The sequence below is a fragment of the Triticum aestivum genome, chromosome 2D (assembly GCF_018294505.1).
Source record: "Triticum aestivum cultivar Chinese Spring chromosome 2D, IWGSC CS RefSeq v2.1, whole genome shotgun sequence".
NCBI lineage: Eukaryota > Viridiplantae > Streptophyta > Magnoliopsida > Poales > Poaceae > Triticum > Triticum aestivum.
Window position 1 is genome coordinate 13,283,767 of NC_057799.1, and position 22,577 is coordinate 13,306,343.

The following is a 22,577-nucleotide window of genomic DNA, read 5'->3' on the forward strand; positions in this document are numbered from 1 at the left end:
AAGAGGGGGCGTGATTCACTATCCAGTCAGTACATGATCCATTGCGTATGTTTCCTCAGCCTTTGTATTTGTTGTTCCCTTGAATATCTATCCTCAGTCATGACTACACAACAAGAGGGGACGTGATTCACTAGTCGTTCCATTACATGATCCATATGTCATACAGGAATCGAGCCACCAATAAATGCAACTATCGTTATGATATTTTTCAGAAGTTGCCGCCATAAATATTCATAATCCTGAACATTCTGCAAAGTAGAGCTAGGAAACAAGAGAATCTTTGAAGCGGTCCACAACTCACCACCCACCTCACAATACAGCCTCTAATATGGATAAGTTGGTGCACTAGTACACCAGAGAAGATAGATCGAGAACCAATATATAGAAGCTGCAGTGACGTCAGTTTAAACAAGACATCATATTATTAATAATATTATAGTAGCCAAATACACTTGTTGTCATGCGCCAGCATACAACTTATTTTTACAATGACCCAAATGACGAAACAGACAAATACACATGCATATTCATTTTTCAGCAATACATACGCTCCAAGTAATAAGCGCATATATATATGAGCTGTGACCCGGAAACCAATTCTCAACATACATACGCTCCAAGCAATAAGCGCATGCCAAGAACGTACGTATCAGAGGTTTATTTAGTATAAAACATTATTAGTCACGATGACAAATTTACTCAAATGTTAACTGTGGACTTGTGGACGCAGACCTCATAGCATGGCTGAAGAAGCTCCAATCACGAGTCTCCTTACTGAGGGGCTGCGGCGCTGTGGTGCTTAGCATTGCAGTTGCAGTCGTTTTTCAGCACGCATTCGACAAAGCACTTCTGGATTTCGCCACCATCGCCGCCTTCTAAGATGCACTTTCCTGCACAAGCACAGTTCTTGGAGCAGATGCAGTCAGTGACAAGACCAACTTTTTCGGTCTTGTCGATGCAAGTTTCTGCAGGCGCTGGTTCTGCATTAGCTGCAGAGATGAACAGGATGGCCAGCACCATGCCGACGGCAACCATCTTCTTCTGAGCACCAGAAGCCATTGATGCTAGCTAGCTCTGGAAAGGAGACTATTGGTGTGTGTATTGGCTTGTGAAGCTGTGGGCTGTTGACGCATGTTCCTCCAGGCCTTTGGTATTTATAGAGAGCCAATGAATGCATGCATGCCCCGCCTTTCTCTAATCTAGTTATCCTCCCGTTACACAAAAGGAGGGAAAAATGCGAGTGCCTTCGTTTCATTCCCGGCCACACACATGCACGTACCGATGTGGATGTGGATGAGCTTAAGCCAAGAGTAGGTGTTCACATGCAATTAGTGGATACTTTTTTTTATCTTCCCAATTTGGACATTAGCTTACTCAGCCTATTCTTATGGTATTTAATTATAATCAACTAATGCGCTGTTCACTTCTTATCCAGTGTCCAGGCCACCACGTCCTGCTAATACACTTAATGGATTATATATACACACGTTTTTCCACACCACTTCTGTTATACTCCCCCCTGTCCTTTTTAATTTGCATATAAGTTTTGTGCGAAGTTAAAGTATCTGTATTTGGACCAAACTTATAGAAAAAATTATCAACATTGACAATATGAAATCAATATTGTTATATTCATTATAAAATATAGTTTCATGGTGTATATATTTGACATTGTAGATGTTAATATTTTTTAACATAAATTTGGTCAAACTTTCTAGAGTTTGACTTGACAGAAATCTAATACGCGGAGTAAATTATACTTTGACTTGTCAACATGAACTGTATAGTAAGATGTTTTGTGCAGAAACAGAAATATTTTGAATGGATTAACCTATCTCTGTTTTATGCCCAAAGTTAGTCAGACGATGACTCTTGTGCACGATAAACTAGATTCATAGTAACTTTTTTTGTTGTTAGAAGAATGAAAGAATGGAAAACTGAAGGTCGGAGATAAGTTATCCACTATTTTTACTGGACCTTAGCTGTGAATCAACAGCATTGTTGTGTCTGGTATTATGTGTAAATCATGTAAACGAGAACGTAAAACAATTGGAGTTTGAAGTTGTAATTAATTGGTATCCTCATGCTTTATATATGTCGAGCTGACCCCGCGCTTCCCACCCCCACGTCGCCCTCCTTGGGCGACTCAGGGGAAACCCTAGCCGCTGCCCAGCAGCCAGCCCCCACCGCCTCTTCAGCATCGCCTCCGTCGGAGGGTTGGCCGGTGAAGCCGCGTCGGACCCCAGGATGGTAGTGACAGGGCCGACCCAAGTATAGTTATTTCCTTCAAATAGTTAAACTCATTCCCTTGAATTTTCTTAATCCAAGGATAGTTTTCATCATGCAAGCAAATGATTTTAAACAAGATTGATGATTTACTACACTTTTTTGTCCTTTGGACAGGGTGCTAAAAGAGACTAAATAGTACGTGATTCACGCTTCTTGGTGTCCTCTTGCACCAGCAATGCATGTCGTCGTGTACTAATATGCCCATGCATGAAATATAGAAAGCATGAGATAGCTTGACATGATGTGACACATAGATGGACCATGTACGAAAAGAAATATGGAAATCATATAATGGACTCCTATCCACGTATATATGCTTGCACTATTACAGACCACACTTTGCTTATCCGGAAGATGTAACAGAGAAAATCTGTCGGAAAACCTTGCAGTCCATGGTTAGCCATTTAGCCACTGACCGAGTCTGTCACTACCCTGGAGACCGTGTGCGTCGTCATATTTATAGGCCTTGCACCTGAGATTTAATATCGTATTGCCTTGGAATAACTGGATAGTCGTAGTAATTAAGCAAAATGAACTTTAAACAAGCTAGTGAATGATGTTTCAGCTTCTCATTGCGGACACTATATTTTTCAGTTCATTCTTACGGTTTTAGTCACTTAGTTAGTTGTTGAGTTCTCATCTAATGTCACCACTACTAGATGAAAACTTTGAGCCCTGCCGAGAACTAAAACACGGGAACTCGGCAAACACGTTGTATGCCGAGAGCCAAAATCGGCACACCATGGAGCAAGGCAAAGACAGGTTGTTACCGAGAGACAAGTAAAAGGAACTCGGAAAACCAAACAAACTCGGCAACAGCGTCATATGCCGCAAGCCAAACAGTAAGCTCACGGCAATGGGGTGCCATGTCGCACAGTAAGCTCACGGCAATGGGGTGCCATGTCGCACAGTAAGCTCACGGCAATGGGGTGCCATGTGGCAAGTCCGTCAATTGTTGACGGCACAGTGACGGTGGGTAAACTTTGCCAAAAGCCCGCACTTTGGTACTCGGCGAAGCGTCGTTTCATTGCATAATTCAAGCATTATTAGATGAACATTACCTGCTTTTTTGTTTCGCTAGCTAAAGCAGTAGATCTCAATATGACTATTCACATTCATTTAGGGTTTTCAGTCGAGTCTTGCCAATGAGGACCGCTTATTCGCAACTCGCATATGGACTTTTAAGCGGAGGGCTGCTCGTCCGGCTTTGGAGGTATAATTAATTTGAGGATGTGATAGGTCATTTGCAGTAATATGTGCCACCGATGGCCTATTGCCAAACCATGAACCTCCCGCACGGCGCGAAAACGCAGTAGACTTGAGGTAGTCATCGTCGGCCTCATTCTTCCTGCAATGACGAATGGCGAACGAGGAAAAGTGGTATCTGCAAAGCATGGTGCACCCGTGGATTTTTCGGACCGCCTGCAATATTTGAGACATTTATTGCATTCCTAGGATTTCAATGAGGGAAATTGCAGATCTGCACGACAGCCACATGAACTGATGTCTAGAAGCGGTTTGGAAAATCCAATATGGGTTCTTTGCGACATACGTAGGCCTTGTGCAGTTGAAGGAGGGGCAGGCCCCGCCACCAGGGAGGTTGAATTTAGCTCGGTGCCATGTCGGGTGCAGCCGTTTAAATCCAGGGAAGGAAACCACCAAGGTAGCTCATGTGGCAGGCTGACCTCAAGGAATAGAACAAGAGCTAAAGAAGACGTGGAGGTAAACATACACTGAGGATTCAAATTTTGATGCTCACATTCGTACTGTATGTGTCTCCCATACAGTATTTCGATCAGAAAACAAGGAAGATAGCATGACTGGATCTCGGTGGGTCTGCTGCTTGGTGGACCTGCATGACCTGCAGGTTAGAGAGAGAGAGAGAGAGAGAGAGAGAGAGAGAGAGAGAGAGTGGGAGACACATGATAAACCTTGATAATGCTTGAAACTTTAAGCCATATGATTTTGTCCACTATTTCTTGCTGTTCTGGTCTTGTAGTTACATGATAAACCATTAATGAAATTATTTATAACTTTAAAAATTATATTATCTTTACATGTAATTAAAGGGCTCAAAATATGTATGTAAATTTTGTGCAAAAAGAATATGATTGCCTATTGAAAAAAGAGAGAAGCTAAGCTAGCGGTAGACAGAATTTGAACGGCTCATTTTTTCACTTATCGCAAAGTACTTATGTTTGTTAACTAAAATTATTTTACAGGTACTTTATCTCATACACGGGATTGTTTTTTTTTGTAAGCTATAACACTCTAATGATCAATATTTCACGGAGGGTGTTACACATATCAATCATTGTCCTTGTCTTTCTATTTTGTTCTTTTCTCACATAGGCACAACATATTTCATACTTTTTTGTCAGGAATATTGTACTATAAAACAAGGGAAGGCGTGATGCACGACACTATCTCTCTTGAACCTGTAGTAACTATCTCCGGCCCGTCATTTCATGATCCACCCTAATTATTCCACAATATTCATATTGGTTGTCCTCTTGTATATTACCAATCCAGACTACACAACAAGGGATAGCATGATACACGCCAGCCCATCATGTGATGGTACTTGTCTCATATAGGGAGCCCTACATGCATTCATTGTAATGGTATTGATATATCTGCGAATTAACTCCCTTTTCCGTTCTTTGAAATAAAAAATTATAGAAATACCACCTCAAACCATGAAACATATCCATCATCAGTAGATGAGGCTTCTGTGTTCCTCTGATGCCCCATCGGTGAAGAAGACTTGAATGGTAACAGGCCTGTCAGAGTGTTAGGATGGCCACTAGAAGATGGGGAGGACATCATGGTTGGATCAAGGAGCTTCTGATGTTTGCCGGAGATGTACAACAGGCATGCGCGTGTGGTGGGCATCTATCACGCTCTGTAGCTAGAATATTGCTTGGTGGTCTGGTCGTCAGGAATAACGCTTGTTGAATCCGAACAAGGTGTGACAACAATGTGTGTGAATGAAAGTTTGAAAAGTAATTAATATGGGGCTGTGAACTCCCTAATAATAGAGTTTTCGTGGTAATCGTGCTAGTGCAATTTCGTTACGATATGGCCCCTTGGTAGATGAAACATTGTCATTTCTTATCATGCTCCTGTTAAGCATATCCTTTATCCAGAACGTAAACAAAACAAACGGGTAACTCATCTCAACTAGTTCTCCTTATACAAATTTTTTAAAGGTCTTGGGCATTGAATACTGCAGCCCGGTTCTCACGAGCCCTAGAACCGTCGTCACCCTCCCACTACCCATCACCACCACCGGGAAAAACCCACTTGGTTGTTGCTAGTGACGAGACTGTCTCGTGCAGACACATTGTCAAGGCCGACCCTTGGACAGCATGGCACACTCGACGGTAAGGCAACCATGTAGGCTCGATGGTTGGGGTTGGGTTCTTTTTTCCAAGTGCTCAGTGGAATCATAGGAGGTGTGATGTGGTGGGCCCAATTTAGTAAAATGCATAAAACTACCACTTTAGCATCATAGCTCTCGGAAAACCACAACTTTACAAAACGTGGCACTTTGCACCAACCAAAATTTTGACGGTGGCAAAAAACAATGATGCCAAAAATGAGCGCGTTTTGACGTGGCCAATCACTCGCGAGCCGACAGCGGTGACGGCGCAGAACTAATGAACGTTAACGGTCGTACCGACCAATCCGGTCGGCCCGTTCCCCTAAAGGAAACACTGGCTTTCCCATTCTCTCCTCTCGCTCACTCGTTCACTCTCGGTCCCCTCTGCGCTGTCGCCGCAATGGCCTCTTGGAGAGATATGGAAGATAACAGCAAGGAGGAGGAGCAAACCTAAACCGGCATGGACGTGGATGTATGGATATGTATACACTGGTTGCGGTTATGGTTTGATAATTACAACTAGCAGAGTGTGACATTTTAGATCCTCCCTTCCCTGCCTCTAGTCTGTGCCTAAGACTTCTTTTCAATGCAGGAGAATCCTGATACAACTATTGATGCTTCCTTCTGTGGAATAGTGACTGATCCAGAGATCAAATGCAAGCTTCACCAAGTTAGGGGCAACAAATGTGTTGCATTTGATGGCATAAACACGCGTAGAAGATTCTATGGTTGTGCTAAGCATGTAATAATTGATGAGATGCTTTGATTACTGAATGTGCTTTGTAGTTGAATGTGCTTGTGTTAACTGAATCAGTACTGTTAATTGAAGTATTATTGTTAATTAAACCAGCTCTGTTAGTTGAAGTGTTACTGTTAATTGAATCATTGCTGTTACTTGAACCTTGTACTGTTAATTGAATTATTACTTTTAATTGAAAATTTTACTGTGAACTAAATCAATACTGTTAAACGAATTATTACTATTAATTCATACTTTTAGCAGTAATTTGACAGTGAAAACTGCATCCCTACTGTTAGATGAATGTGCTACTATTTAATGAATTGCTACTGTTAGTTGAATCAATGTTGTTGACTACATGTGCTACTTTTAAATGAATTTGATCCGTTAACTGAATTTGATACTTTTAACTAAATTGCTACAGTAGTAATTTGTTAGTGTTAACTGAATTTGATCATGTGCACCGAATTGCTATTGTCAGTTGAATCATAGTTTGAAATGAATTTGGTAGTTTAAATTGAATTACAATTACTTCTGGCGACTGAATTTGCAGGGAGGTGTTGACTGTGGAGTGATTCAGTGGGTTGATTGTCCCTGGCCTATCATACTTCAGAGGTGCGTGAAAAAACTGTGGGCGATGTTTCATGACCAGAACTATGCCAGGGTGATGGATAGACATGCTTATGACAAAAAAATGGTCAAACCGGAGAAGCAGAATGAATTCCTGGCCAAGCAATTCAGTGAGCTGGTTGATGAAGTTGGCCAGCTTTTTGATTGGCAAGATGGAAAGGTGCGGCATATGGAACATTAGAATACAACACATCATGCTGAAGATGCCAAGATAAAGCTTACAGAGTTAGAGGAGCAGTGCAAGATGGACCTGAAGATGGAGAAGATGAGGCTGACCAAGGAGTAGAGGTGCATCCACTTCTCAGGTAGACATCAGGAACACTTGGAAGGCCATGAAGGAGGACAGGGATGTTCTTCCAGAGGATAAGAAGAACCTTGAGAGTGTGATTGCTGAATTTATTAAAGGTGGGCATAGTAGCAAGGACAAGCTTCAGAAGATCAAGTCCATCCTGAAGGATTAAGGTGGCTGCATGGAGACTAAGTATATATTAGGCTAATATATATAACAGGCATGGAACACAAAGAAGCTAAAGATGTTGGTGGTATATTTTGTAGATCTATTAATCTTAGTTTGTAATGGCTAATGCAAACAATGTGGTCATCTGTTAGGCTAGCTAGTGATGAGTGGATTTTAGGCATACTTTTAAAGTATATTCTAGTGCCAAATCACTCATATCATATCCATCTAGCACTTATTCATGTCTCCAATGCATAATTTTCGGTATTTTCTTATTTTACCAAGTTCATTGCACACTTTATTTAGTTTTTAATAGTTTTATTTTGTTTTGTGGTCATTGTAGGTGTGCTGACATGTTCATGGACTTGGGACATCAAAATAATTAAGCCAGGGGTCAAACCGGAGAAGTTCCAGGCACGAGATCAAGGCCCTTTAGAGAGTTTGATGATTTGACATTTATCTAAGTGTCCAAAATGAAGACCCAAGGCAACAAACGCATCGGGCTTTTCTCTAGAAATCCAATGAGCTCAAGAACGTCAAAATCGAAGTTCATATGAGGAAATGGCGACCAAAATACGAAGCGGCTCCTGAAGTCCAGAGTGAAAGACGAACTTTCATACGACTAGAGCCGCCCGTTTGAGCGGTTGTTTGAGCTCCGGACAGCCACGAAAATTGGCCAAAACTTCCCAAATTTTGCTCTTATTTCGTCCCTGTTTTTTCCTACGAGATCCTTGATGACCAAGGCTTGTTTGGGACGTGGATTTGGCTCCCCTTGAGCCCTTGGATGAAAGGGAGGAGGCTAGATCAACGGAGGAGACTCGAGGAGGATCCCTATATGAAGGCCTCCCACCCTAGGCACCGCCACATAGCATGTACTCCATTTACATATTTGATTGAATTACTAGTTCTTGGGGAATATGATCAACTCTACTTTGTATACTAGCACTGAATAATTTTGCGTGATATGAGATAACCTTTTCACTTATTGTTGATGTTCTTCATGATGTTTGGTGAAGTGGACCATCCAACATTTGCCAATTTTGGACACAAGGATATTACTATTGGATGAAGTAGAGAGCAGAGAAAGGAAGTGACCGGGCAATCTCTCGGGAAGTGGAGGAGAAAAAGTGATAGTAGTAGCCTCTACTATCCCATCTCTACCAATTCGATATGGGAATAACAGAGACCGCATGGCCGCGTCCATGGGGAAACCCTTAATCATTGTTGCCATAAGCCGCTGGGGATGGTTGTGGCGTGCGTGGCACGAAGTCTACTTCGAGTAGAACGTGTTCTATACCAGGCTTCGCCCACAAATAACTACATGAAAAGTGGCTTAAGTATTTATAGGACGTGCGGGTATTAATGATTCTGAACACCTCGAGAATGCCTTTTACTCAAGCCTCACCCCCTTATTTTATTCTCTATTTATTTAAGTTTCTACCTTTGATTAGTTGTTTAGAAAAAACCACCCTTATTATTGTTCCGTTAGCAACCAACGAATAGACTATTTCCAGATAACGTTCTGGGTGTGAACATAGTCGCGTGTGTGACGACGTAGCTGCGGGGTTGATAGTCACCAGTGTAACAATCGCTCCCTATGGGATCGACATACTCTACTTACCGTCAATTGCAATAGCCCTGTGCCCTTGCAAGTCATCAAGCTTTCTGGCGCTGTTGCCAGGGAGCAAAAGCGCTCGGTTATTACCTTCCCGCTCACACATAGTTTATTTTGTTAGTTGTTATTTATCTTTTAGTTTGTTTCCTTAAATCAAAGAAGCAAAAAATATGTACTAACACTACTGCAGGATGCTGCTAACGCGACACTACGATCAGAGACCCTTTGACGAAACTGTGTGCGATGCATTAATCACAAACAGGGATGTGAAAAAACCGTCAAAAAAGGTGCAGAACGTTTGCGATGGCGGAGCCATCAAACACGGTTCAGATTTTAGTTGCGTGTGTGATTCGGGGCACACGATTAACCCGTTCGAACTGTTTGCGATGAGGCAGAACAACAGAAACGGGAAGTCATATCAATGTGTGTGCGACATACGGCATACAGTTCGCTCCGATGAACAGTTTGCTATTAGGGAGTGCAACATAAATGGTTAGCCAGATCAAGGTGTGTGTGATATAGGGCATACGGTTCACTCGGACGAATTGTTTTCGATCAGCGAACACAATAGAAACGGTTCAACTTAATAAGATGTGTGTGATACGTGGCAAACAGCCGACTCGGATGAACTGTTTGCGATGAGAAATTACAACACAGATGTTTAATACAGTTAGTTCGTGTACGATTCTGTGTGTACAAAAAACTTTGAAAAATGCAAACTAGTTGCTTGTGGTGGCTAGGAGTATTGCACACGATACGTCTGCGAGTACTCGTGTGTGATGATTAGTAAGTTACACATATATTTCCTTATAACACTTGTGTGATAAATAACACGTGTGGCACCGGATACGGTATTCGGGTTGTGTGTGTGCTCCACTTAGTCTTCCCGCGTTCCACATGGGTGAATTGTAAAATCCACACATATTCCCTCACTGGTTTCCCGCCCCCAGCTAACGGCTTGCTGCATATAACCCAGGTGGCAACGCACTGCCGCGACACTCTGCGAAGATCTAGTCCTCACCCATCTACCATTAGGTATTCTAAGCATGCCAAGCAACGACCAAAGCTTCGACATCGACGCCTACCTCTGATACATCTTCGGCGAGGAGAATGAGCCGGAGCAAGTCAGGGAGCAAGAGCTTCATCGGCCGGTGCAGGCACCATGGCCCATCGGCAGCGATATCGGCATCACATTCCTTGGGAGCACAATCGACATATTGCAGAGGAGGTGTGATGAGCAGTTTGCCATCCACCGTGCAAAAGATCCAGAGCTACTCGGCGGCATGATCGACGACCCACCCGAAGAGCCACCGTCACCAGTGCTCATCGAGAGCCTGATGCTCCGGAAGGAATGGGCAGAGGACCTCTGCGATTCAGTCAAGACAAAGGCAGCCCGCGGCTTCATCATTGCCCACAGCGGCCGTGTCAACCTCGATCCCGATGATGTGGTGGCCAGGCTCGAGCGCATCCTTGGCGGAGTTGACGTCCCCGACGAAGTAGAACATCGCGAACGTGTTATCTTGAGGATGCAGGTGATCGACGAAATTTGCTACCAGGCCAGAGACATGGAAATGGAGCGGTTCCACGGAGTTGTCATCCGCGCGATTGCATGCTGTCAAGCTCTTCTGGAAGAGGCCCAGCAGCCCCAAGAGCCTCGCAGCGCCAGCAACTCCGTAGGCGGAGGTGGGTCGGGACACGTGGAGTGAACAGCCGCAAGGGTGCTATGCTGATCATAGAGTCCGAGAAGACCATCGTCGTAAGGCCGCCAACTCAGCCTTTTAGCTTATATTTTATTATAATTGTACGCATATGTAGGTCGTGAGTGTTCCGGGCCTTGCCGCATGTGGCATTTTCAATTATCCTGAATATGTAAGACAATTATTAAGAATTATTAACCGTTGCCATTGTAACTTTGCCTCAACGGCGAGCAGAGCGCGCGCAGGGATGCCAGAGCGGAGCGCGCCGTGGCCGCCTCAACGACGAGCAACCATGTGGTCAACCTTCTGCCATCAATAAATTTTGACCTTGTTTCTCGTCACATTGCTGATTACAACGCAATAAGTAATTGCAAATCTGTTCACACCAATCAAACTAATATGTGTTCACACTTAGCACCGGGCTATAAAAACTACCCACTCAAAAATTACTTCACAGTTCCTCTCCTCATCACCCACAAAACTGGTTTTTTCTGTCAAGTCGTTCCTCCATGACCGGTAGGAGGAGTTTAGGGTGGACATATAACCCGGCAACAAAGACCAAGGCCGCGAAAGCACTAGAGAGGTCCCGCCGCGAAGCCGCAGCCACAGCAGAGATGTCCCGGCGCGCCGCGGAGCCCTCGAACAAGCTCTCACGGGCACGCGAGGGCTCTCACAAGCGCATTCGCGGCGTCGTCCATCGCGACGAGCTGGCATTCCTGAAGTCCTTCACAACGACGACAACATTCTCGCTGGCGTCACTACGCAGCAGGAGCTGGTCGACGGCTTGATGAAGCTGCTCAAGATCAGCGATGCCTCGGTTGACAAGGCGACCGGCCTCGTCGAGCAACTCATGGGTGACAATGCAAAGCTCCTCAAGTTGGTCGCCGAGAAGGAGGAGGAGGCCGCCGGCTGGAAGATGCTGCATGAGCAGAGAAGTGCCTCGGAGAGGATGGTGAAAGCGATCGTCGAGAAACTGATGGGTGGCTTGAGGAAGCTCCGGATCAAGCGCGAGCAGGAGGTGGAGAAATCCGTGGCTACTTTCAAGCAAAGTCGTGAGGAATTGAAGAAGGAGCTGAAGGATTTCGCCGCCCGGCGATCTATCGACGAGTAGAGACAGTAGCGACCAAGATTGTTGTCTACAATTTCCTTCTTCTCTTGCCCTCGTGTCTTCCGGGCTTTGCCGCATGTGGCATTTTAAATTATCCGGAATATGTAAGACAATTATTATCTGCGCCATTGCAAATTTGTCATCGTATTATCTGTTGCCATTTTATTTGTGGTCATATTATCCGTTACCCTATGTGGCAATTTAAATTAGGGCGGGATACGAGTTGAAAACATGAACAAAGCAAATGCTGCCATGGGATCACAAGCAAACACCCTTTGTCCAGGTGCTTTAATTAACCCATTAATGGAGAAGTTGCGAGCGAGGCGGGCGGCGCTGGTGCATGGAGGTCAAAGAGCTCGCTTCCCGGTGAGCATGGGCAGCCTTGCTGCTTGCACGTGTCCCGTCGAGCCTGCGAGGTGGACAGGATGCACGCGTCCCGTCGAGCCTGCGAGGTGGACAGGATGCACGCGTCCCGCCGAGCCTGCGCGGCGGACTGCTCGCACGCGTCCCGTCGAGCCTGCACGGCGGGCTTCTCGCGCTCCTCCCGTCTAATCAAACAACTACACGCACGCCACCGAGTATGGCTAAATTTCGACACAGTTAATATAATACAATCATTTGCGATATTAACGTGTCAGCTTTTTGTTTCAAAAAGGACTTCGTTGGCTACTAATGTGTGCGCCTCTTCTCAAACTGGACGATTTTTTTACCATGACATATATGTGACATGTCATGAAACCATGCGAAGTTTCATGTTTTTTGGGTGACTTTTAGATTTACTGGGATTTAAAAACCGAGATTCTCAATATTTTAGGACGACGACAAGTTTGTAATTCATTCCGATTCCTTAAATGAGACCTAAACATCCACCCAATGACACATGTATGATTTCCCACCCATTTTGCTTCACTGGAGTATGTGCTTGTAGTTCAAATTTCAATTATGGACTACATTAAATGCGTAGAAAACTTAGTAATTAGTAATATATATACAATGGCCAAACGAACCCTGAACAGTTTCAAATTTCAGCCCGACACTCCTGTTATTCTATGTTGCATGTAGAAAACAAATTTCAAGGCGAGAAGAGGCAGCGATTATCATTTCGCCCACAAGAGGGACATGTTTCCCTACCGGAACAACGAGGGTTACGACAGGCTCCGGTTTGTAAAAGGCTTATAATATAGCTTCGCCCAAATTGGACAATTATATGTACCATGTAGTGACACCATGCCAAGTTTCATGATTTCCTAGTGAGTTTTGGATTTACAGAGATTTAGAAACCGAGATTCGCAATGTTTGTGGCCAAGCTAGGATGGCGAGACGGTTTAATTCATTCAAATTCGTTCCATGGGACCTAAACATGCACTCCAAGGAAACATGTACGTTTTTTCTAGCCATTTTGGTGCACTGGAGCATGTATTTGTAATTTGGATTTGAATTATGGACATTAAATGCCTAAAAAACTCAATTAATGAATAAAAAAGGTCAAATCAACCTTGAATAATTTCAAAGTTCACCGCGAATCTCCCGTTGTTCCGTGTCGCATGTAGAACAAAATACGAGGCTAGAAGAGGGCGTGATTATCGTTTGGCCCACAAGGGGACACGTTTCCCTATCGAAACCACGAGGGTTTTTGCGACAGGCTTCGGTTTGTAAGAGTTTTGTAATAAAGCTTGGCCCAAATTGGCAATGTTTTTACCACGACATATATGTGCCATGACGTGACACCATGCCACCTTTGATGACTTTCTAGTGAGTTTTGGATTTATGGGGACTTAAAAACCGAGATTCGAAATGTTTGAGGACGAGCCAGGACACTGGTACGGCTGTAATTCGTTCCCATTGCTGGCATGGGACCTAAACATGCACCCAAGGACACAGTATAATTTTTCTAGCCATTTTGATGAACTGGAGCATGTATTTGTAGTTCAGATTTGAAGATGGACATTAAATGCCTAGGAAACTCAATTAGTGTATAAAAAGGCCAAACAAACAATGAATAAGTTTAAATTTCAGCATGTATATCATGTCATTCCATGTTGCCCGTGGAAGAAAATACAAGGTGAAAAGAGGCAGTGATTACGTTTCGCCCACAAGGGGAACACGTTTCCCTATCGGAACCATGAGGCTTCTTTGAGAGAAGCTCCGGTTTTTGTAAGAGGTTTGTAATAAACTTTGGCCCAAATTGGACAATGTTTTTACCACGACATATTATGTGCCATGACGTGACACCATGCCACCTTTGATGACTTTCTCGTGAGTTTAGATTTACGTGGATTTAAAAACAGATATTCCAAATGTTTGAGGACAAGCCAGGACGCGGGTACGGTTGTACTTCGTTTCCATTCCTGGCATGGGACCTAAACATGCACCCAAGGACACATGTATAAATTTTCTAGCCATTTTGGTGAACTGGAGCATGTATTTGAAGTTCCGATTTGAATTATGGACATTAAATGCCTAGGAAACTCAATTAGTGTATAAAAAGGCCAAACGAACCCTGAATAAGTTTAAATTTCAGCACGGATATCCTGGTGTTCCATGTTGCCCGTAGAAGAAAATACAAGGCGAAAAGAGGCAGTGATTACGTTTCGCCCACAAGGGGGCATGTTTCCCTATCGGAACCACGAGGCTTCTTTGAGAGAAGCTCCAGTTGCAAGAGGTTTGTAATAAAACTTGCGCCACAATGGACGGAAAAAATTCCTCAACATATAATTGCCATGTTGTGACACCATGCTAGGTTTCATGATTTTCGGCTTAGTTTTGGATTTACGGGGATTTAAAAACCGAGATTTTCTCACGAAATGTTTTCAAATGGCACACGGTTCACTCACGAAAGCAGATATTCAATGAAAACTTCGTGGAAACCATATTTTAAAGTTTCATAAAAATCTGGAAAAAAATTGGGATCTTAAGAAGGTGATGTTTTATTGCGACGCAAAATTTCAAGTTGAAACACATTACGAGATGTGAGCTATGAAAAAGACAAAATCAGCGTTGAATAGTGCCGAATTTTGTGTGGCAATAAATCATCATCCTCTTAACATTCCGCATTTTTTTCAAATTTTTTTTTGAAACTTCAAAACATCTTTTTCTTGTGGTTTTCACCGGTTTCCACCGAATGTTGGTTGGCGTATGATATTCTCCCCCTGCTGCGCGCGCGATCTGGGTCGTGCGTTCTGATTGGTCTGAATCGAAACCCCACGGATTGTACGTGTGCACCGTTGGATGCTCCAAATCAAACGGCAACCCTGAGCCCTTTCGACAGCACATGCAGTACATGGGTAAGCACTGTGCGCATCCATCGTGTAGCGGACGCTTCCTTCTCTACTAGGTTTTCATTCAAAACAGGCTACTGTTTCTCGCCACTCCTCTCATCGGCTTCCCGCCTCTTCTCCCATCGTTTTCCCTCTACCAGTGTCAGTGCTCATTGAAGGCTAGCGGCGACACACCGGCCATGTAAAATATCCCACACAGTTTTTTAAAGCACAAATGTGTGTGATAGGAGGGAGTAGGTCCCATAGGGTGACCAGCGTGAAACGCCTTAAAGGCAAGGAGGCAATTCTTATCAGCAAGGGACGGCTTCCCATCCGCTAGCCTAGTCAAATAGAACGCAGAAGTTAAGCGTGCTCGGGCTGGAGTAGTCCAGGGATGGGTGACTCGGTGGGAAGTTGCATATCTCAAGCTTCATTTTGTATTATAGGTTATTTTTTGCTCTAAAAAAATTAAAGAATGATTGACTGGACCTGTCATGGCGATTATATAAACCTACTATATTTTTATGGGTTATTTTTTCCTCTAAAAAATTAAAGAATGATTGACTTGACCTGTCATGGTGATTATATAAACCTTTTTCAGGTTGCACGCAGGATATAGGGGGCAGGGTGTTCTTCTCAAGCATGTCTCCCTTGTGCGGCTTATAGACGCGTCACATATCTGTGCGCTCCCCGCTCACATACTATCCTTTACCGACAATTAGGGGGCCCCACACAATCTATCCCTTTGACCCAACAACGAGAAGGGTTTAACCATGATGGTTTCCTATTGATACTAGTAAGGTACACGTGCATTGCACACATGAGATTTGGTAACCAAATTATGAATAAATACAACACTATAGCATGTAAGCTTTGAGTCATATATGCATGATGTAGATGTTCGTTTAATTCTTATAGTTCATCTCATCCAAAATCAATTAGTTTTATAAAAAAAATCTATTTTAAGATTTATGGAATTGTGCATTGTAAAGGTAAAAACAAAAAGTGACAATTCATTTAGAAAAAAAAGTTTGGGCAGTTAAGATATGGAAGATTCTAGAGTACAAAGGAGAAGTGCTTGTGTTTTGAGGTTTGTGCATTATGCTTAAGTTCAATCATGGAGTCTTCTAGATTGTACATGTGGCAGAATGTGATGAAATGTAAATGATATCCAACGGCCAGTAGTGCTCGGATTTGCCATCTCTGTACCGTCGGATTGGCTTCATCCAATGACCAACTTTCAAAATTATTCGCACACTATATAGGTGTATAGATGTGTGTGTATATATATATGTGTGTGTGTGTGTGTGTGTGTGTGTGTGATTGTATCCCATGCTAGACAAAATAAAGTTTGAGCGCATGCGTGGGACAACCCCCCCTGCCGCCGCCGCCTCGAAGTTGGGAAACTGACATCGTACATATTAAACCAGGCTTGGAGTCGGGTACGGTATTCAGTTTGTAATGTAGTTGGTGGCCAATCGAAGTTGTGCATTTGGGATTTAAACACATCATACACCACCGTACCCATACATATTTTCGGGCCGCATGCAGTGTATACGGGGTCTTCTGATCGACCATGTCTCCCTTGTGCGGTTTTTTATGACGACACGCATATCTGTGGGCTCCCCGAGTGTATATATATCATCCCTTTGGCCGATAATGAGGGGTATGTGTTGGCCATGAATGGATTCCTCCTAGTTCGTGTTACGGCTGGTCACCGTCACATGTCGCTCAACCAAAGGTCGAGCTCATGCATTGTCAGGATTCCCTCCCACATGCTCGGATTGTTGGGTTCGACCTACATCAAACCCTGCATATCTCGTCCTTAACTACCTTGCCTTCATGGTTGTTGTCTGTATCGAGAGGTAGGCACCACATCTAAATTGTATATTATCCTATATTAAAACACACATCACCCATTCCCAATGTACATCATTTTGGGCCGCATGCAAGAGGTGCTGGTTTTGTTGACCCTCGTGCGATTTTTATGATGGTTCAATCTATTGGCCCAAGCGGTTTATCGACAACAACAACTGTCATTTGACCAAACGATAGATTCATTGGTCCGTCTTATCGTAGGTCATGGCGACATGCATGTATGACCAAAGTATCGATCATTGCGTGCATCCGCCCCGCTGACACGAAGTGGGAGGTGGTGGGCCAAGCATCTTAGCTAGGTACGACATTATGTCATTATATATATATATATATATATATATATATATTCATGGGTGCTTTCGGGTTTGCGAGGCAGGTGCCACCAAAGTTATGCATTGTATATTTAAAGTTTTAAAAATCCCCAATATTCCTACATATATTTGGCCACTTCCATGTGGTTCTTGACTTCTGGCCCCTCTCATCGATCTTCAACAACGCTCCCAACCGTGGGCCTGCGCGGTCAAAGTTGTGCATTGGAATTTTGAACATCACGGACCATCCTTTTCACTCATATATATTTGGGCCACATGTTGGTGTGGCTGTCTTTTGACCCTCTCTAACGTTATTTTTTGCTGCAAAGACTCTGATGAGACACGGGTATAATATCTTAACTTTGTGTGATACAAGTGCGCTGTGAATTACCACGCCTGCGCAAGCGCGAGCAAATTAAGGTGGATGTACTGGCTCAATCGTGTGCGACGCAAGTGCGTTGAAATCACCACGACCGCGCAAGCGCGAGCAAATTAAGGTGGAGGTACTGGCTCAACCGTGTGCGATGCAAGTGAGCTGAAATCACCACGACCACGCAAGCGCGAGCAAAGGGGTGGAGGTACTGGCTCAACCGTGTGCAATGCAAGTGCCCTGAAATCACCACGACCGCGCAAGCGCGAGCAAAGGGGTGGAGGTACTGGCTCAACCGTGTGCAATGCAATTGCCCTGAAATCACCACGACCACGCAAGCGCGAGCAAAGGGTGGAGGTACTAGCTTAACCGTGTGCGATGCAAGTGCGCTGTAAAACCACCACATGTGCAAGCTAAAGGCGGGTAAGTTTATTTGGAAATTAGGACGAACCGTGTGCGGTAGACCAGCTAGCTAGAAATATAAAAGACAAGCTACCCGCCTTGAGCGTTGTAAAAATCGGCGGTTCCGCGCCATTTTTCCTTATTATCCTACACGCATATTGTTATTGGACCGTGCGCGATCTTGGGCACTCCCGCCCCGCATCAATTCCTTTACCCAAATTTTAGTAGCCGCCGTACTTCAACCGTCGCCCACACACTACTAGAAAAAGGCTTATCCCCAATATCTCTACTAGTGGCGCACCATGATGGTGGTGCGCCACTGCTATATAGCAGTGGCGCACCAGAATCAGGTGCCCCATTGCTATGTTTTTACTAATGGCGCACCACATGAGCAGTGCGCCATTGCTATTTTTTTGGGTCCATCCCCCCCCCCCACCAGACATAGCAATGGCGCACCACACCTAGGTGCGCCACTGCTATGCTACATAGTAGTGGCGCACCTAGGTGTGGTGCGCCATTGCTATGTCTGGTGGGGGTGTGCCTGCGTGTGTGTGTGAGGTTAGTAATGGCGCACCCTCCCTGGTGCGCCATTGCTACTAACGTCTCACACACACAAACACCCCCCCACGGTGGATCGCCTTTTAGGTTTTAAAAAAATAAAAGAAAATGATAAAAGATTCAAAAAAATCAAAAAAATAGATGCCCATGTGTTATGTGTTCTAGTTGTTAGGAAAATTAACAAACATGAATTTCGAATATTTTTTGCAAAAGGCCGCCGTGTTTCGGTAAATGGCCGTAACTTTTGCATACGACCTTCGATGAAAAAGTTTTTTATATGAAAAATCATCTACTCGAAAAGTTACATCCAAATTCAACGGGCTACGCCCGTTATCGATTTTCTAGAATCCTCAGAAACCTAACAGAAAAAACTTATGATGCTTTTAAGATCTGGAGGCAAAACAATTAAAAAATGCAAAAAATAAATAAATTAGCAATGGCGCACTAGTGCATGGTGCGCCACTGCTATTTTCCCGCCTTCAAAATTCAAAAAAAAACAAAAAAAAAACAAGTTAGCAATGGCGCACCTTATGAATAATGCGCCACTACTATTTCCCGCCTTCATAATTCAAAAAAAATTAAAAAATTAAAAAAAGTTATCAATGGCGCATCAGTGAATAGTGCGCCACTACTATTTTCCCGTCTTCACAATTCAAAAAAATAGCAATGGCGTGATAACCCACAAGTATAGGGGATCGCAACAGTTTTCGAGGGTAGAGTATTCAACCCAAATTTATTGATTCGACACAAGGGGAGCCAAAGAATATTCTCAAGTATTAGCAGTTGAGTTTTCAATTCAACCACACCTGGATAACTTAGTATGTGCAGCAAAGTATTTAGTAGCAAAATTGTATGGAAGTAACGGTAATGGTAGCAAAAGTAATATTTTTGGGTTTTGTAGTGATTGTAACAGTAGCAACGGAAAAGTAAATAAGCGGAGAACAATATGTGAAAAGCTCGTAGGCATTGGATCGGTGATGGAGAATTATGCCGGATGCGGTTCATCATGTAACAGTCATAACACAGGGTGACACAGAACTAGCTCCAATTCATCAATGTAATGTAGGCATGTATTCCGAATATAGTCATACGTGCTTATGGACAAGAACTTGCATGACATCTTTTGTCGTACCCTCCCGTGGCAGCGGGGTCCTAATGGAAACTAAGGGGTATTAAGGCCTCCTTTTAATAGAGTACCGGACCAAAGTATTAACACATAGTGAATACATGAACTCCTCAAACTACGGTCATCACCGGGAGTGGTCCCGATTATTGTCACTTCGAGGTTGCCGGATCATAACACATAGTAGGTGACTATAGACTTGCAAGATAGGATCAAGAACTCACATATATTCATGAAAACATAATAGGTTCAGATCTGAAATCATGGCACTCGGGCCCTAGTGACAAGCATTAAGCATAGCAAAGTCATAGCAACATCAATCTCAGAACATAGTGGATACTAGGGATCAAACCCTAACAAAACTAACTCGATTACATGATAGATATCATCCAACCCATCACCGTCCAGCAAGCCTACGATGGAATTACTCACGCACAGCGGTGAGCATCATGAAATTCGTGATGGAGGAGGGTTGATGATGACGACGGCGACGGATTCCCCTCTCCGGAGCCCCGAACGGACTCCAGATCAGCCCTCCCGAGAGGTTTTAGGGCTTGGCGGCGGCTCCGTATCGTAAAACGCGATGAATCCTTCTCTCTGATTTTTTTCTCCCCGGAAGTGAATATATGGAGTTGGAGTTGAGGTCGGTGGAGCGTCAGGGGGCCCACGAGGCAGGGGGGCACGCCCCCACCCTCGTGGACAGGGTGTGGGCCCCCTGACGTGGATTCTTCTTCCAGTATTTTTAATACTTTCCAAAAATATGTTCCGTGGAGTTTCACGTCATTCCGAGAACTTTTGTTTCTGCACATAAATAACACCATGGCAATTCTGCTGAAAACAACGTCAGTCCGGGTTAGTTCCATTCAAATCATACAAGTTAGAGTCCAAAACAAGGGCAAAAGTGTTTGGAAAAGTAGATACGACGAAGACTTATCAACTCCCCCAAGCTTAAACCTTTCTTGTCCTCAAGCAATTCAGTTGATAAACTGAAAGTGATAAAGAAAAACTTTTACAAACTCTGTTTTCTCTTGTTGTTGTAAATATGTAAAGCCAGCATTCAAGTTTTCAGCAAGGATTATGATTGACCAGATTCACAATAACTCTTAGGTCTCATGTTTACTCATATCAATGGCATAATCAACTAGCGAGCAATAATAATAAATCTCGGATGACAACAATTTCTCAAAACAATCATAATATGATATAATAAGATGGTATCTCGCTAGCCCTTTCTGAGACCGCAAAACGTAAATGCAGAGCACCTTTAAAGATCAAGGACTGACTAAACATTGTAATTCATGGTAAAAGAGATCCAGTCATAGTCATACCCAATATAAATTAATAGTAATGGATTTAAATGACAACAGTGCTCTCCAGCTAGTGCTTTTTAATAAGAGGGTGATGACTCAACATAAAAGTAAATAGATAGGCCCTTCGCAGAGGGAAGCAGGGATTTGTAGAGGTGCCAGAGCTCGATTTTGAAATGGAGATAAATAATATTTTGAGCGTCATACTTTCATTGTCAACATAACAACCAAGAGATGGCGATATCTTCCACGCTACACACATTATAGGCGGTTCCCAAACAGAATGGTAAAGTTTATACTCCCCCTGCACCAACAAGCATCAATCCATGGCTTGCTCGAAACAACGAGTGCCTCCAACTAGCAACAGCCCCGGGGGAGTTTTGTTTGCAATTATTTTGATTTAGTTTGCATAAAGCATGGGACTGGGCATCCCGGTGACCAGCCATTTTCTCGTGAGTGAGGAGCGGAGTCTACTCCTCTTGAGAATAACCTGCCTAGCATGGAAGATACGGACAACCCTAGTTGATACATGAGCTATTCGAGCATACAAAACAGAATTTCATTTGAAGGTTTAGAGTTTGGCACATACAAATTTACTTGGAACGGCAGATAGATACCGCATATAGGAAGGTATAGTGGACTCGTATGGAATAACTTTGGGGTTTAAGGGATTGGATGCACAAGTAGTATTCCCGCTTAGTACAAGTGAAGGCTAGCAGAAGACTGGGAAGCGACCACCTAGAGAGCGACAACAGTCATGAACATGCATTAAAATTAATATACATTGAGTACGAGCATGAGTAGGATATAATGCACCATGAACATAAATATCGTGAAGGCTATGTTGATTTGTTTCAACTACATGTGTGAACATGTGCCAAGTCGAGTCACTTAAATCATTCAAAGGAGGATACCACCCCACTATACCACATCACAACCATTTGAATAGCATGTTGGCACGCAAGGTAAACCATTATAACTCATAGTTAATCAACCATGGCACGAGCAACTATAATCTCTAATTGTCATTGCAAACATGTTTATTCATAATAGGCTGAATCAGGAACGATGAACTAATCATATTTACAAAAACAAGAGAGGTCGAGTTCATACCAGCTTCTCTCATCTCAATCAGTCCATCATATATCGTCATAATTGCCTTTCACTTGCACGACCGAACGATATGAAAATAATAAGAGTGCACGTGCATTGGACTAAGCTGGAATATGCGAGCATTCAATAAACAGGAGAAGACAAGGCAATATGGGCTCTTGGTTAAATCAACAATAATGCATATAAGAGCCACTTCAACAATTTCATTATGGTCTTCTCCTATCGACCCCCAAAGAAAAGAAAAGAAATAAAACTATTTACACGGGAAAGCTCCCAACAAGCAAAAGAAGAACAGGAAATCTTTTTGGGTTTTCTTTTTAATTATTACTACTACAGCC

At 43.4% G+C, this 22,577-nt stretch overlaps 1 protein-coding gene across 1 annotated transcript; it reads right to left on the bottom strand.

Annotated features, from left to right (window-relative positions):
- Positions 1 to 405: 405 nt before the first annotated feature.
- LOC123048269 (uncharacterized) lies at positions 406 to 1,109 on the bottom strand. Its single transcript, XM_044471407.1, has one exon. It carries the CDS (start codon positions 1,057 to 1,059, stop codon positions 772 to 774), a length of 288 nt encoding a protein of 95 aa, XP_044327342.1. The 5' UTR covers positions 1,060 to 1,109; the 3' UTR covers positions 406 to 771.
- Positions 1,110 to 22,577: the final 21,468 nt, after the last annotated feature.

What these genes read in the sequence shown, in the direction of transcription:
- LOC123048269 (XM_044471407.1), bottom strand. Translation starts at nt 1,059, where the DNA reads ATGGCTTCTGGTGCTCAGAAGAAGATGGTTGCCGTCGGCATGGTGCTG.